This window comes from Elgaria multicarinata, chromosome 12 (genome assembly GCF_023053635.1).
Source record: "Elgaria multicarinata webbii isolate HBS135686 ecotype San Diego chromosome 12, rElgMul1.1.pri, whole genome shotgun sequence".
Taxonomy (NCBI): domain Eukaryota; kingdom Metazoa; phylum Chordata; class Lepidosauria; order Squamata; family Anguidae; genus Elgaria; species Elgaria multicarinata.
The window spans coordinates 2,044,564-2,059,255 of NC_086182.1; the positions used below are offsets into that span (position 1 = coordinate 2,044,564).

The 14,692-nt window shown below is 48.6% G+C and overlaps 1 protein-coding gene across 1 annotated transcript in view; it reads right to left on the reverse strand.

Annotated features, from left to right (window-relative positions):
• Positions 1 to 14,692, reverse strand: part of LOC134407570 (tetraspanin-15-like) — a 193,453-nt gene that overhangs the window by 39,964 nt on the left and 138,797 nt on the right. The window contains exon 6 of the mRNA XM_063139443.1: positions 3,339 to 3,452. Within this exon, the coding sequence (XP_062995513.1) occupies positions 3,339 to 3,452 (114 nt within the window). The remainder of the gene's footprint in view (positions 1 to 3,338; positions 3,453 to 14,692) is intronic.

The window sequence follows — 14,692 nt, forward strand, 5'->3', positions numbered from 1 at the left end:
ACTTGGGTTTCAATCCCACGCAGCAGGGAGTCTCCCACAACGACTACTCTTCTCTTCTTCTTGGTTGACCTACCTTCTGTCCCTTGGTCACTGTTGCATGGTGTCTCCTGTACTTCCTCCTCTGCAAACTGTCCTTCAGTCTCATTCTCCAGAAGCTGAAAGCGGTTGCTTAACTCCAATGGCCCCACCGGTGCAGAACGCCCTCTAATTCCTCCTCTCCTAACTGTCACTCTTTTCCAAGGAGTTTCCTCTTCATTGGCTTTCCTCCCCTCAGCATACTCCACTTCGGCTTCAGCTGGCTGTTGTTCTTTAATCTCATGTGCTTCTTGTTGCTGTTGCAGTTCCACCGTTCGGTCTAAGAACTCCTCGACTTCTCTTATTCCTTGGAGGGTGGACACTCGCTGCTCAAGTCCTCTCACTTTTTCTTCCAAAAGTGCCACCAGCTTGCACTTGTTGCAGGTATACGCCATGTTGAGCTCAGGCAGAAACATGAACATTGCACACCCTTTGCAGGTCACTACCTCTAGGGACTCCTTTCCATCCATAATGTCGATTTCTGCTTTTGTTTTTTTCCTTTTTGATTATAGTAGAATTGCCTTTGCTTTGTTGTGTCCTCTCTGAAGGTACACAACTATATGAGGATGTCTTAAGGGAAAGTAATCTTTTGGGGTTTTTTTTGCTTTTGTTTGGTGGTGGTTTTGTGGGTTTTTTTTTTCTCTTTATGTTTTTCTTTTTTTTTTTCCCCCCCACCTCTTTTTTATTTTTATTTTTTATTATTTTTTTATTATTTTATTTATTTTTTAAGAAGCCTCCCCTGCCGAACTCCTGTTAGCTCGCTCCCTGTTCGCTCGCTCCCTGGGAATCTGGCTTACTTTTATAGCTCCTACTTGAGCTGGGCCAGCTGCTCTTCCCTGCTTCTGCTTAGCTCCAAGTCAGGAACCAGAATGAGGTCACTGAAATGCCAACAACAATCAACAACAATCAACAGCAATTAGGCACTGATTGCTGAGTCCAACTGACAATCAGGCCACTCCCCCTTCAGCTCCTGCAGCAACTATTCACACCGACCTCTCACTCAGCACTCAGGAGCACATGGCAAGCACACGGCCTCTTTGAATTGGCAGCCTCCTGGGTTTCCTTGAGGCTTCTCTTCTTCCCCTGTCCTTGGTCTCCTCTTCCCCTACACTCCCCCTGTCAAACTCCTGTTAGCTCGCTCCCTGTTCGCTCGCTCCCTGGGAATCTGGCTTACTTTTATAGCTCCTACTTGAGCTGGGCCAGCTGCTCTTCCCTGCTTCTGCTTAGCTCCAAGTCAGGAACCAGAAGATTGAGGGGAGACATGATAGCACTCTTCAAAGACTTGAAAAGTTGTCATACAGAGGAGGACACATTTCTCAATCATCCCAGAGTGCAGGACACGGAATCATGGGCTCAAGCTACAGGGAGCCAGATTCCAGCTGGACATCAGGAAAAACTTCCTGACTGAGCACTATGACAATGGAACCAATGACCTAGGGAGGTCGTGGGCTCTCCTATACTAGAGGCATTCAAGAGACAGCTAGACAGACATCTTACAGGGATGATTTAAGGTGGATTTCTGCATTGAGCAGGGGGTTGGACTCGATGGCCTTGTAGGCCCCTTCCAACTCTACTATTCTATGATTCTATGATAAGACTTAGAACCCAGCATGTAAAAATTAGCAGACTGGAACCTGCAACACCCATAGCCTGGTAGTTTATGTTTCCATTTAACAACATCATACATAAATGATTCCCATATACATTCCCATGTATATTCCCATGTATACCAGGAGTGTATAAAATAACGAGTGCATTGCAGAATGTCACCAGGCAACCGTTGCCTGCCTTTACAAGTAATATCTGGATCCAAACAAATTCAGGGGAAAAGACAGAAACCATAAAAGCAATTAAACACATACGTGGATCACGTGAAGTCTGTATATATTGTGAATTGTCTTTGTTGCCAAAGGCCATCATATCAGGAATTTCAGTCTCATTATCTTCACATGAATACATGCCACATTCACCAAGCACACTAAAGCTGCTTTGTCAGAGAGGTAGCTGGTGCTCATGGTGCCCAACCCTGTCAGACTTCATGGATATCTGGTAGCGGTTCAGAAGTTGCCTTCATGGGACGGTGGTCGGCCCTTTCACTCTACCTCTGAGCCCACAGTGGCAGGTAGGTACAGTTAATGGTACCCATCCCGGCTGGTCATTAGCATGGGAGAATTCTGTATTTGAACTCAGGAGGCCTTGTCTACATGAAGGGTTTGCCCTGTGGTGGCTTCGCGGTAGCGGCACGTCATCTACATGACGCAGCTGCCATTGTGAAGCCATCCGGGGCAAACCCTGGAAACTCCGCTCCAAAAAAGTCAGGCATGTACCCCAACTTTTTTTGCAGTGGAGCCTATGGCACTCCTGAGTGGTCACCATGGGCGGCCTTGTGCCTCTGGAGAAGTAAAAAAAAACACACGGGGGGGGGGGAGGAGAGGAACAGGCTGTTCCTCCCCTCCTTTTAAAATTATTATCTATATCTGCGGAGCTCCACAGATAAAGATAATAAAAATAAAAAGAGATTGGGGGGGGGGAAACGTGCAACCAGAGGGCGGAGATGTGGTTCGCCCAGTCCCTCTTGCATCCTCCAGCTGCCCCGTTTCTCTCCTTCCCCCCATTTTTTAAAAACTTTTCCAGAGGTGTGGGGCTGGAAAATTCGCATTTGCCTTCCTTACCATGCAGATGCCAGGAAGGAACACAAGTACGGGTCCAAGGTGCCTTGTGGCGCCAAAGTGCCACCGTAAAGACAGGGGCAGGATATCAGCCTGAAGTGAAGCCATGCAACAAAGCCACTGGGCTGGTTCACACGACATGACAGCCCACTGTGGGTTATTTAAGCTACAGTGAGGATACGGTGCACGCAGGGCATGTGTGGCGTCCATTTGCATATCCAACTCCTGCTAAGGGTTTGTCATGTCATGCAAATCCAGTAAGCGTGGGTTATGCAAGGGTTAAACAACTCTAGAACAGACCGACGGTTGTTTAACCCTCACAGAACTCAGGGTCCCCAGGTCTGCATGGCACAACCCCCCAGCGCGGGTTGGATACGGAAAGTGGCACCTGCAGACGCTGTGGCTCACTGTGGATGAAAGAACACATGATGAGCTGCACTGTTGTGTGAACCAGGACACTGAGACACATGAGTAGAAGGAATGCCTGCCCCCTGCCATCCTTCAGCCCAAGTTACACTATTGCAGAGCGCCACTGGCTCCTGAGGGAGGCCCATAAGCTTCTCTTCCTTTTAAAAACTTCTTCTGCCATCTCACCTTCTTGGTACAGCAAGTGTAGGGCACCCCACAGGCCAGAGGACCGCTGCTGTTGCATGAGTGGTATGGATTGACGTGCCAGTCCCTGAATTCATCACCTCCACAGCAGGAGAACTGCAGAAAGCAAAGAGAAACATCTGATGACGCCCGAATGTTCTCCGTCTCAAAGAAGCTTGGAGCGATGCGAGGGCTGCTCCTCTGTTGACTACCCCCCAGGACCAGGAGCAGCCGGCCCTGAATACCCGTTGGTGGGGAACAACAGTGGGGTGGATGGGCTATTGCCCACGTGCCTTTCGTGTGGGTTTCGCAGGGGCAGCTGGTTGGGCCCAGTGGGAACAGGATGCTGGACTGGACAACCCCTCCCCCGCTCTGATCCAGTCTCAGGGCTCTTTAATACATCTCTATGTATGTGGCGGAGCACCCTCCCCCCCCACCCCACCCCACCCCCACCCCCACCCCAAGCCAGCAGCACCACGGCCCTGTCCTCGTGCAGGCACCTCCCTGCTCCAGTTCTGGAGCTGCCTCTTCTAGTACGGATAGGAACAGATTCCTGCCCTGAGGATGAGCAGGGCTCCCTTGGCTACTCCCTCAAGCACCCAGAATTGGCTAATTCTGGCATTACCCATTTCCTAATGTATACAGAGTGCCCAAAGCATACAACTACGAGATATACGTTCAAGGGTGGACAGTGAGATCATTAAACTTGTTTATTCACAGATATGTTGGTTATAATGGATGCATCCCCTGCATGGCGAAATGACACGGTCATCAGTGGCAAACTGCTGGTTGCCTAACAAAACTGTACATGAAAATGACTCCTAATACAATCATCTCCACATTTTTATAATGAATAACTTCTAATGCATGATGTACATAAATCAAAACCACAGTCACAGTTTATAGTTCAATACAGTGCTGGCGATGACATCAGCATGGTAGCCTTGTAAACTACGTTTACTGTTCTCTTTTTCTTATCAGCGTTGTAAACTTTATTGTGTTTTTGTTGTCTTGTTCTTATCAGCGTGATACATTTTTAACAGGACCCGGTTTTGTTTGTCCTGTTTGTGCAGTAGCTTCTTCGGACAAAGTGCTGAAAGGATAAGACTTTCTGTCTCTTAGCATGGATTTGAGAAGGATGACAACAGATTGCAGTGTACTCTGCAAAAACCCGAGCTTGCAAAACAAAAGCAGATTCGGTATTAGAGCCCAAGGAGTGTTGCAGCAAAATCCCAGGCAGCTCCAGTGGGCCGGTTGTGCTTCATGTGGCACAAAGCAGTGCAAGGAAGCGAGTGACCTTTCGGTTTCTGAACAGAGCGCTTCCCACCAACCTGCACGCTCGCCGTCTAATCACACGGCTCCCTTGGGTGCTCCTCAGGCATCAAGGACTGACTAGTGGAACAGGATGTTACAAGAGCTGAAATTATTTCCTGCTCAAACACAAAGTGACAGGAATGGAAGTCAATTTGAAACAGAGATCAGAATGTTTTTGGAGCGGTCCCTTCTAGAGTTGGAGTAAGGAATGTTTGGTGCCTTCAGCAAAAAACCCACACCCCAAAGTCACCCCCTTTCCCCAACAACTAACATGACGCGTGGATGCCCTGGGAAATTATTCCAAGCAAGCTTCAAAGAAATGTGCAGGAGGCATGCAAGGAAACACCTGCGCAGCTCCTGTGCGTTCAATGGGACTTGTAGTTGGCCGCCATTTGCTTCCAGATACTGAACTACTGAACTCTAAAAAAAGGACGTTAATCTCAGCTTCTGTTTTACATAGCTGGATCTGCATTCTACAGCCATGTATGTAAGGAAGAAACAAAGCATCAAACCCCACATCTAATGCCTGCTGATTTAATGACAACCTGCTTGTCAATCACAATAAGGCAGGGTTCAACTCCTGTTCAACATGGCAAGTCTGAATTGAGGGGTGGGGGAGTGTGCGTGGCCCTGTCCCAGAACACACTTTAAGCACTCGCATCTTCTCCTGAAAGCCTAAACAAGGCTATAGCTGAACCTGTTTGGTTGCCACATCACCTGTCTTGGCAGGGCACCTGGAAAACAGCCTCACCCAGCCGACCCAGGCAGGCTGATAGAGAGCAGGTATTCCTAGAAGGAGCTCGTGGTCAAGCCCTACAGGGCCTTCTACAGGACCACAATACCTGATGGAACGCCTCTCCCGACATGAACCTACCCGTACACTGCGCTCAACATCTAAGGTCCTCCTCCGAGTGCCTACTCCCAGGGAAGCTCGGAGGATGGCAACAAGGGAGAGGGCCTTTTCGGTGGTGGCCCCCCAATTATGGAATGATCTCCCCGATGAGGCTCGCCTGGCGCCAACGTTGTTATCTTTTCGGCGCCAGGTCAAGACCTTTCTCTTCTCCCAGGCATTTTAAGCAGCATTTAATAACGTTAAGTTTGTTTTTAATGGACCCCAGAATTGTTGTTTTAAATGGATACTGTTGTTGTTTTTATACTGTTTTAATGTTTTTTAAAATTTTTGTGTACTTTTAATGTCTACTATTTTTAATTGTTGTAAACCGCCCAGAGAGCTTCGGCTGGGGGGCGGTATATAAATGTAATAAAATAAATAAATAAATAAATAATAAATAAATTCTAGGGCAGCCCCAGACCCTATGCTCAGTCACCAACAGAACCTCTTACTTGTGCTTAATTATTTTTATAATTGTATTATTTTTCTATCAGCTTTTTTCCAGAGCTACCAAGCAGTGTACAACAATGAAAAAACCCATAAAAGCATAAAAAAGCATTAAAAACAGTCATTAAAAACAAATAAACCAATACTGCTATTAGTTCCAGTCCTACCTGCAGGGTCGATTCCAGAAAGTAACATTGGGTGACTATTCCTCATCCCCTTGGCAATTAAGCTATGGGGTACCGCAGGCACAACAACAACAACAACAACAACAACAACAACAACAATAATAATAATAATACATTTGTATGCTGCCCCATAACTGAAGCTCTCTGGGCAGTTTACACAAGATTAAAACACTTAAAAACAATATACAAAATTTAAAACTACAAAAACATGCAACATATACAGAAACATACACTGACCACCTTGTCCCCAAGGTGGTTTAACATCTTTATGAAGCCTTTGGGGGCAGTCATTCGGGGACTTGGAGCAAAATGCCGTCAGTATGCTGATGACACGCAGCTCTAACTCTGAATGAGGAGAGGCTGTGCAAGTCCAAGACCAGTGCCTACACTCAGAAATGGGCTGGATGAGGGCCCATAAACTGAAGCTGAATCCTAGCAAGACGGAAGCCCTGTGGGTGACTGGTTCCCGAGCCGGGGAGAGAGGCTCATTGCCTGTTCTGGAGGGGCTGCACCCCCTCTGAAAGATCAGGTTCGTAGTTTGGGGGTACTTCTAAATCCACCTCTGTCGCTGGAGGCCCAAGCGGCCACGGCAGCTCGGAGTGCCTTTTACCAGCTTGGCTGGCTCGCCAGCTAGGGCTTCTCCTGGACAGGGATAGCTTGGCCAAGGTGGGACAGGCATTGGTGACCTCAAGATTGGATTACTGCAGTGTGCTCTATGTGGGGCTGCCCTTGAGCCTGCTCCGGAAGCTGGAGCTTGTGCAGAACGCAGCAGCTCGGCTGTTGTCTGGAGCTGCCTCTTTTCAGCACATAACTCCTTTGCTGAGGGAACTGCACTGGCTACCTATTGGCTAGCAGGCCAGGTTTAAGGTTTTGGTACTAGTGTACAGAGCCCTAAACAACTTGGGACCGGGATACCTGAGAGAGCGCCTTCTCCCCTATCAATCTGCTCAATCACTGAGGTTGTCGGAGGGCCTGCTCCTGGTGGTCCCACGTGGACCTATGGCCCAATTGGAATCCACCCGGAGAAGAGCCTTTAGTGTAGTGGCCCCTTCTCTGTGGAACTCTCTGCCCCTGGAGGTCAGGCAAGTGCCAACTCTAGGCTGCTTCTGACGCCTCCTGAAAAGAACTCTCTTTTGAGAAGCCTTCCTCAACTGACTAGCCACTGTATTTCTGGTTCCTTTTGTTTTTAAATTGAACAATTTTAATTTGCTTTTTAAATTTTCTTTCTTTTACTGTTTATATTCACCACTCAGGAATCTGTGTTAGATAATTGAGCGGTATATCAAGATGATGATGATGATGAAACAAAGGCCGTAGCTAGACCTAAGGTTTATCCCAGGATTGTGCTGGGGTCAAACCTGTTCTTCTAAGTGCCACACAGGGCATCCAGTGCTCAGGCAGGGACGAATCCGGGATGATCCTGGGATAAACCTTAGGTCTAGCTACGGCCAAAGTATAAGGTCAAACTAGAGAGATGTGACCGGACACCTTTCCGAAAAGCTGAGGGGGCGCATGCTCAGAGCTCCAAGGGGGAATATGCATTCCACAATTTGGGAGCGGCACAGCAGAAGGCCACTCACAGGTGCCTGGCAAGACTTCTACAAGCACCGGGATCTTTAAAAGGGCCTCCCCTGCAGGTCTTGGTACCCAGGCCCTAAGCTGTTTAAAGATTACAACCAACGGAGCTGAGAAAAACAATGTGTGACTTTCAACCACAAGTAGCAGCCCAGCTGCAACATCTGGATGCCCTTCTACGGCAGCCCTGCGCCAACAGTGGGGGACCTGCTTTAGCCTACAGGTCAAATTCCCTTTTGGAGCAGCTCTTGGGGGCTTGCATGCGAGGCCTGGGCGGGACTGAAGGCAAAGGGGCCGGAGCCAGGGGCAGAAGGGGCTGGGACAGAACACCCCAACCCCTGGCACGTTCTGGCTTCAAGCTCTTCATAGAATCATAGAACAGCAGGAAGGGGCCAGAAGGAGCCTTTGCTTGGGCTCTCATGAAGTCCCCGGTCCTCGTTCAGCTGCGTGTTTGTGGAATACAAGATGCAGCACCGAGTCAGTGCAGGCTCCTGGACGCCGTCAGTGGGCTCCCTCCCTCCCTCCCTCCCTCCCTCCCTCCCTCCCTCCCTCAGGGATATCTGCCTTTCCACTGCCATGGTCACCAGCTGCTCTGGCTCCCCCTCCTCTTCCTCCTCAGGGCTGCCACTTGCTTGCTTGTCAGGCCGAGAGCCATTGAGCAAGGGGGTTGTGGCATCTGCCCCCTCCATTGTCTGGGCCAGAGCAAGAGGCAGGTAAATGAGCAGGTTGTAATGGTGATGGGGAGGAGCAGCTCCAGGGGACTCTTGTCAGTGGGCCCCTGCAGGGGCGAGGGCCACTGTCTGGTGCCCAGCCATGCCTCCCTTTGATTTGGCACCATCCCCTTATTGCAGCATTCAAGAACTTGGCAATGAGGAAGAAGGGGTGCTGGACTGGGTCATAACCTGCACCCTAATCTGCTCTTGACACCCATCGTTAGGCCCTCGCCAGCTGCAGGAAGGAAGATGTCTGCCTTCTCCTTTCCCAGCTCACTCCATAGCCTGGGAATGAATCCAGGCAGGCTAATGGCATGCAAAATAATTCAGACTACATTGATTTTCCAATTTACGGGGCTGTAATTCAATCTGCTTCATTTACTTTAAGAATATATTATTTCTGCATGCAATCAAGAGATTTCAGAACTGGTTATTGAGGCTTGTCCTCCTGTCCAGCGTTTGGACAAGTCCGCCTTCCTCACGGCTCTCCTGCCAGGCTGCATTTAACTATTGTCGACGGAGTTCTTGTGTTGCTATTGCTGCTTTTGGTTAGGAAACTAGACTTAATAAGGCTACAAGGGAACGCAATGGAAATCAGCTATCACGCTCCCAGGGAGGCTGTTCGACATCTGCGGGGAGGAGGAGGGCGGGAGAGCCTTGCTGGGTGCTGCCCCCCCCCCGAGAGGCTCAAAGGCAACCACGAGCCCAGCTGAGCTTAATGTGCACGGGTACGGGAGCAGCAATATGCATTGTGCAGGGCAGACAGGAGATACGGCAGGGCAAAGTGCCGTTACAGGGGAAGGAGAGAGAGAGAGATGTAATGCCTTTCTGACCTTCCGGTCACCCTGCCACCCTGGGGATGTTGGAGAACAAACCAGACCACCCACAGAACCTCTCCTTGCTCCTACGCAATGCCAGGTCGGTTAAAAAAACCAAACCAAATATCATCTATGACCTCCTTACACTTGAGGAGGCCGACCTGACATGCTTCACCGAGACCTGGCTGGGAGATGACAGTGGCTTGATATGGGCCCAGGCCCTCCCAGCTGGGCACTGTGACAGCAGGTGAGGGCAAGTGTGTGGGGGGGGTGTGTGGGGTGTGTGTGTTGCTGTGGTTTACAAGGATAATCTCAACCTGACCAGACCCCCTGTCCGGGAATTGAATCACAGCGAGTGTGTGTACCTGAGTCTAAAGACCAGGGATAGACTGGGGATTCTGTTAGTGTACCGGCCACCCCGCTGCCTATCAGACTCCCTGGCCGAGCTCACGGAACTGGTCTCGGAGCTGGTGTTGGAGTCGCCCAGGCTTTTGGTCCTGGGTGACTTCAACATCCCATTCAGGGCCAGGTTGTCAGGTGCAGCTCGGGAGTTCATGGCATCCATGACAAACATGGGCCTATCCCAATTGGTCTCTGGACCCACGCATTCAGCAGGTCGCACCCTCGATGCTGTTTTCAGTTCCGAACAGACAGATCTGTGGGCGGAGGTGATAAATACCTCTGCGTTGTCATGGACAGACCTCGAAGGCTGATGGATCTTCTTGGATTCCAGAAAGCCTTAGAGGGTTCTATGGCTGGTATTGTCGATGATCCTGTAGAAGCCCTGGTCAATAGATGGAATCGAGACCTAACTAGGGCTATCGACATGATCGCCCCCAAATGTCCTCAAAAACCCACTTCTAACCGGGCGCCTTGGTATACAGAAGATCTCAGGGAGCTGAAGCGGGAAGTACAACTGGAGCGTGATGGCGGAAAACTCAACTTATATCCAACAAGACATGACATAGAGAACATCTTCGTTCCTATGGGGTGGCAGTACATGCAGCGAAGAAAGCTTTCTTCTGTGTGTGCATTGCGTCTACAAATTCGCATCCAGCAGAACTGTTCAGGGTGGAGAGGGGTCTAACTCCCCCCTGGACCCGATCTTAGAGCTTTCAGTGGTTCGCTGCGATGCCTTTAATGATCATTTCACAGATGATCATTATAGCAGAAGCTGACATGGGGTATCCAGCAACTCCGCGAGTAGGATTACACTGGATCAGTTTCAGTTGGTGAGTACCCAGGACGTGGACAAAGTGCTTGGAAGAGTGAGGAGGATGACTTGCCCTCTCGATCCCTGTCCTTCTTGGCTGGTTGTCCAGGGAGGAGATGCAGTTTATAAATGCATCTCTCAGGGAGGGGAGTTTTCCACCATGTTTAAAAGAAGCAGTGGGACAGCCGCTTCTAAAAAAGCTTTCCCTGGACCCCCTGGACTTTAATGACTATAGACCAGTGTCAAATCTTCCGTTTTTGAGCAGGGTGATTGAGAGGGCAACTGCCTTCCAACTTCAGGCAGTTTTGGATGATACAGATTTTCTAGAATCATTTCAAACCAGCTTCGGGGCAGGATACTGAGTTGAGACAGCTATGGTCGCCTTAGTGGATGATCTATGCTTGAGTATTGACAGGGGGAGTGTGTTCCTGGTGGTGCTTTTAGACCACTCAGCAGCTTTCAATACCATCGACCATGGTATCCTTCTGGAACACCTGGGAGGTTTGGGAATCGGGAGCACTGTGCTTCAGTGGTTCCAGTCCTATCTCTCAGGGAGGTTCCAGATGGTGATGCTTGGGGATAGCTGCTCCTGAAAGAAGGAGCTGTTGTATGGTGTACCACAAGGTGCCATCCTATTCCCAATGCTGCTTAACATCTACATGAAACTGCTGGGAGGGATCCTCCAGAGACATGAGGCAGGGTGCTATCAGTATGCTGATGACACCCAAATATACATGCCTTTGACAACAGCGTCAGCTAAGGATAGTGTATCTCCTCTGAATGAACGTTTGGAGGCGGTAATGGGCTGGATGAGGAAAAACAAACTGAAGCTGAATACAGACAAAATGGAGGTGCTTACTGTCAAAAGGCCCAACCTGGGTTTGGAGGTGGGTCAACCAGTTCTGGATGGGGTTACACTCCCCCTGAAAGTCTGTGTTTGCAGCTTGAAACCCTAGTTCAAAATATGGAAGCCAGGTTGGTCACCTGTACACCTAGGGGTGACCATATTACACCAGTTTTAAAATCTTCACTGGCTGCCAATTAGTTTCCAGGCGAAGTATAAAGTGTTGGTTATTACCTTTAAAACCCTACATGGTTTGGGTCCAGGTTACCTGCGGGATCGCCTTCTCCCATACAATCTGCCCCACATACTCAGGTCCTCTGGAGAGAACTTACTTCAGCCAGCTAAAACTACCTTGACAACTGTTACTCAGAGGACCTTCTCTTCTGCCACTCAGTTTGTGGAATGGCCTGCCAGGAGAGATTCCCCAACTCAACAGTCTTTTTGAATATAAAAAAGCTATAAAGACTGATCTCTTCTGGCAGGCCTACTCAGTCGAATTTTAAGAAGTCAGGCTGTTTTTAACAATGTATTAGTTTTATATGTTTTAATCAGTTTTATGTATTTTATAATATTGTTGTATTTCATGTTGTTCCCCGCCTCGATCCAGAGGGAGAGGCGGGTAAGAAATAAATAAATAAATAAATAAATATATTATTATTATTATTATTATTATTATTATTATTATTATTATTATTAGAATAAAGCACATTTTTAATCTAACATTCCCCTCCCCCCACAGACACCCTTCTGGGTTAGGTAAATCCTGCTCAATTCACATATACTCAAAATATGCACCAGACACTGTACATAAGCACATGCACCTCATATGCACATGTAGGGCTAAAGCAGTCACACCCAACTCACTACCCCATCCCAGGTGGCGAATGGTGTTGTCTTTCTGTAGAAGCAATTCTGCAAGCTGTTAAAGTTTGGCTTGGATGGCACTATAGTAAGGTGGGTCCACAACTGGCTGGCTAATCACACTCAGAGCGTCAGCATTAATGGCTCTTCATCGAGCTGGGTACCACAGGGTTCTGTTTTGGGGCCAGTATTGTTCAACGTTTTTATTAATGACCTGGATGACAGGATTCATGGGCTTCTTATCAAATTTGCAAATGACACAAAACTGGGAGGTCTGGCCAACACCCATGATGACGGAATGAGACTGCAATCTGATCTGGACAGCTTGGAAGACTCGGCAGACAAGAACAAGATGTCCTTTAACCGGGAGAAATGTTAGGGAGGGAAAATGTAGGGTACAGATACAAGATTGATGGCTTGGGAGCAGTACACCGGAGAAGGATTGGGGTGTGGTCGTCAACAGCAATCTGAACATGAGCCAGCAGTGCAAGATGGCCGCTAGAAGGGCGAACACAGATCTGGGCTGCATTAGAAGAAGCATTGTATCAAAGGCGCGTGAAGTCCTTATTCCCCTCTACTCAGCACTAGTGAGACCACATCTGGAGCACTGTGTACGATTCTGGACACCACATTTCCAGAAGGATGTTGAGAGGTTAGAACAGGTTCAGAGGAGGGCAACGAAGATGATACAGGGACTTGAGGGCATGCCCTGTGAGGACAGGCTGAAGGAATTTGATATGACATATACCTCCCCCATAGATATAAATTCACAAATTCTGATTTGTATAGTACAGGAAGTGAAACATCAGAGCAAGACATGGATGCTTTTTTCTTATGTTGGTCTTTCAGGTCTAGATTCTTCACTATGGCAGTTTCTTTTGGCTCCTTTACATACTGAGGAAATTATGAAAGCAATTAGGAGTTATGCCAAACTGTTTCTAACCCATGTTTTCTGCCCACATGGCTGGCTGGAGGGGCTCAACTCCGATCGAGGGACTCAGTTCACTGCCTGATTCTGGTGGGAATTGCTAACAGACTTTCTTCTGCTCATCACCCCCAAACCAATGGGCAGACAGAATGCCACCACTGCTACTTTAGACAATATAGCCATTGCTATGTTAACTACCAACAGGATAACTGGGTGGCCCTCTTGCCTCTGGCTGAATTTGCATATAACAAGGTATGTCATTCCTCCATGCACCAAACCCCTTTCTTTGCCAACTATGGCCATCAGCCCAGGACTTTCCCCTCCTCCCTCGACTCTGCTGCCATGCCGGCTGCCAAGGACTTCCCGGAAGAACTGCCCTCCTTGCACAACCTTCTGTAGGAACAAACTCAGCAAGCTAAAACTTCCTACAAAGCAGCAGCTGACCAACACCGGCTTCCGGGTCTGACCTTATGCGTAGGGGACTGGGTTTGGTTATCTACTCGGCATTTCCCCTCAGACTCCGCCCCCCCCACTTCAAACTGTATTGAGTGCAAAGCTATGGGCTGGATAGGGGAGTTTGCTGCCTAGTAACTGAAGACGGTAAGGCAAGCTTCAAACACATGGACACGTTTAAATTAATTAAAATTAATTAATTAATTAAAATCAATTGCACCCCCAAGGGTCCCCTAACTATGCACGCCAAGTTTCATGATCTTGCTATGGTACTGACAGACATCCTAGTTTATTATTATTAAAGATTGTAAACCACTGTTGGAAAACTGGCTGATAATAGTTTTTAATTAATTAATTAACTAACTAATTAATGGTCTAGTTGGCCATCGGGAATATCTTCTCAAATAGAAGTGGGGAGATTATGATCAGCAACACACTGTCATCGTCGTCCCCCCCTCCCCGGTCCCTCACAGAGCGGCTTAAAGGGCATTTCAAAAGTGCTTTTAAGAGGTGCTGTTGGATAAGCAAAGTGCCTTAAGACGGACAGAGGGATAATATTGGCACGCCGAGTTGTGCATCTCGAGGAGGCAAAAGCCCACGTCCAGTTTAGTCACTCTGCTGCTGACATGCACAGTGGGGGCTGTTTGATATGCAGATAAGAAGTCAGTCATTAAGAGACAAGTCTTCCAGAACTGCAGGCCATTAAGCTGTCTGGCTAAAATAAGCAGAAGTCAAGAAGATTTATGGACTCAGACACACTCTCTCTCATCTAATTATAATTTGCTCTATTCATTGCTTTTGAAATTGTGTGCCTGTGTGAGTAGGGGAGGAAGGGCGTGTGTGTGAGACAGAGTGGATGGAGGGTGTGTGCCTGTGTGTGTGAGGGGGGATGCAGGGGGGTGGCATGCAGATATGTTGTGAGGATGGCCACACCTTGCCCGCAGCTGTCCGGCCATGGTGCAAAAGCAGGTGGGTGGCTGATGCCCCCCCCACTTCCTCCAAAGATCTGAGGAAGGGGCTTGGCAGCAAGGACACTCAAAGTCTGGCATTGAGTGCTAAAGTCAGGGGATGCAGGTGTCTCCCCGTAGCTGCCCACTGCCACCCACAGCTCCAC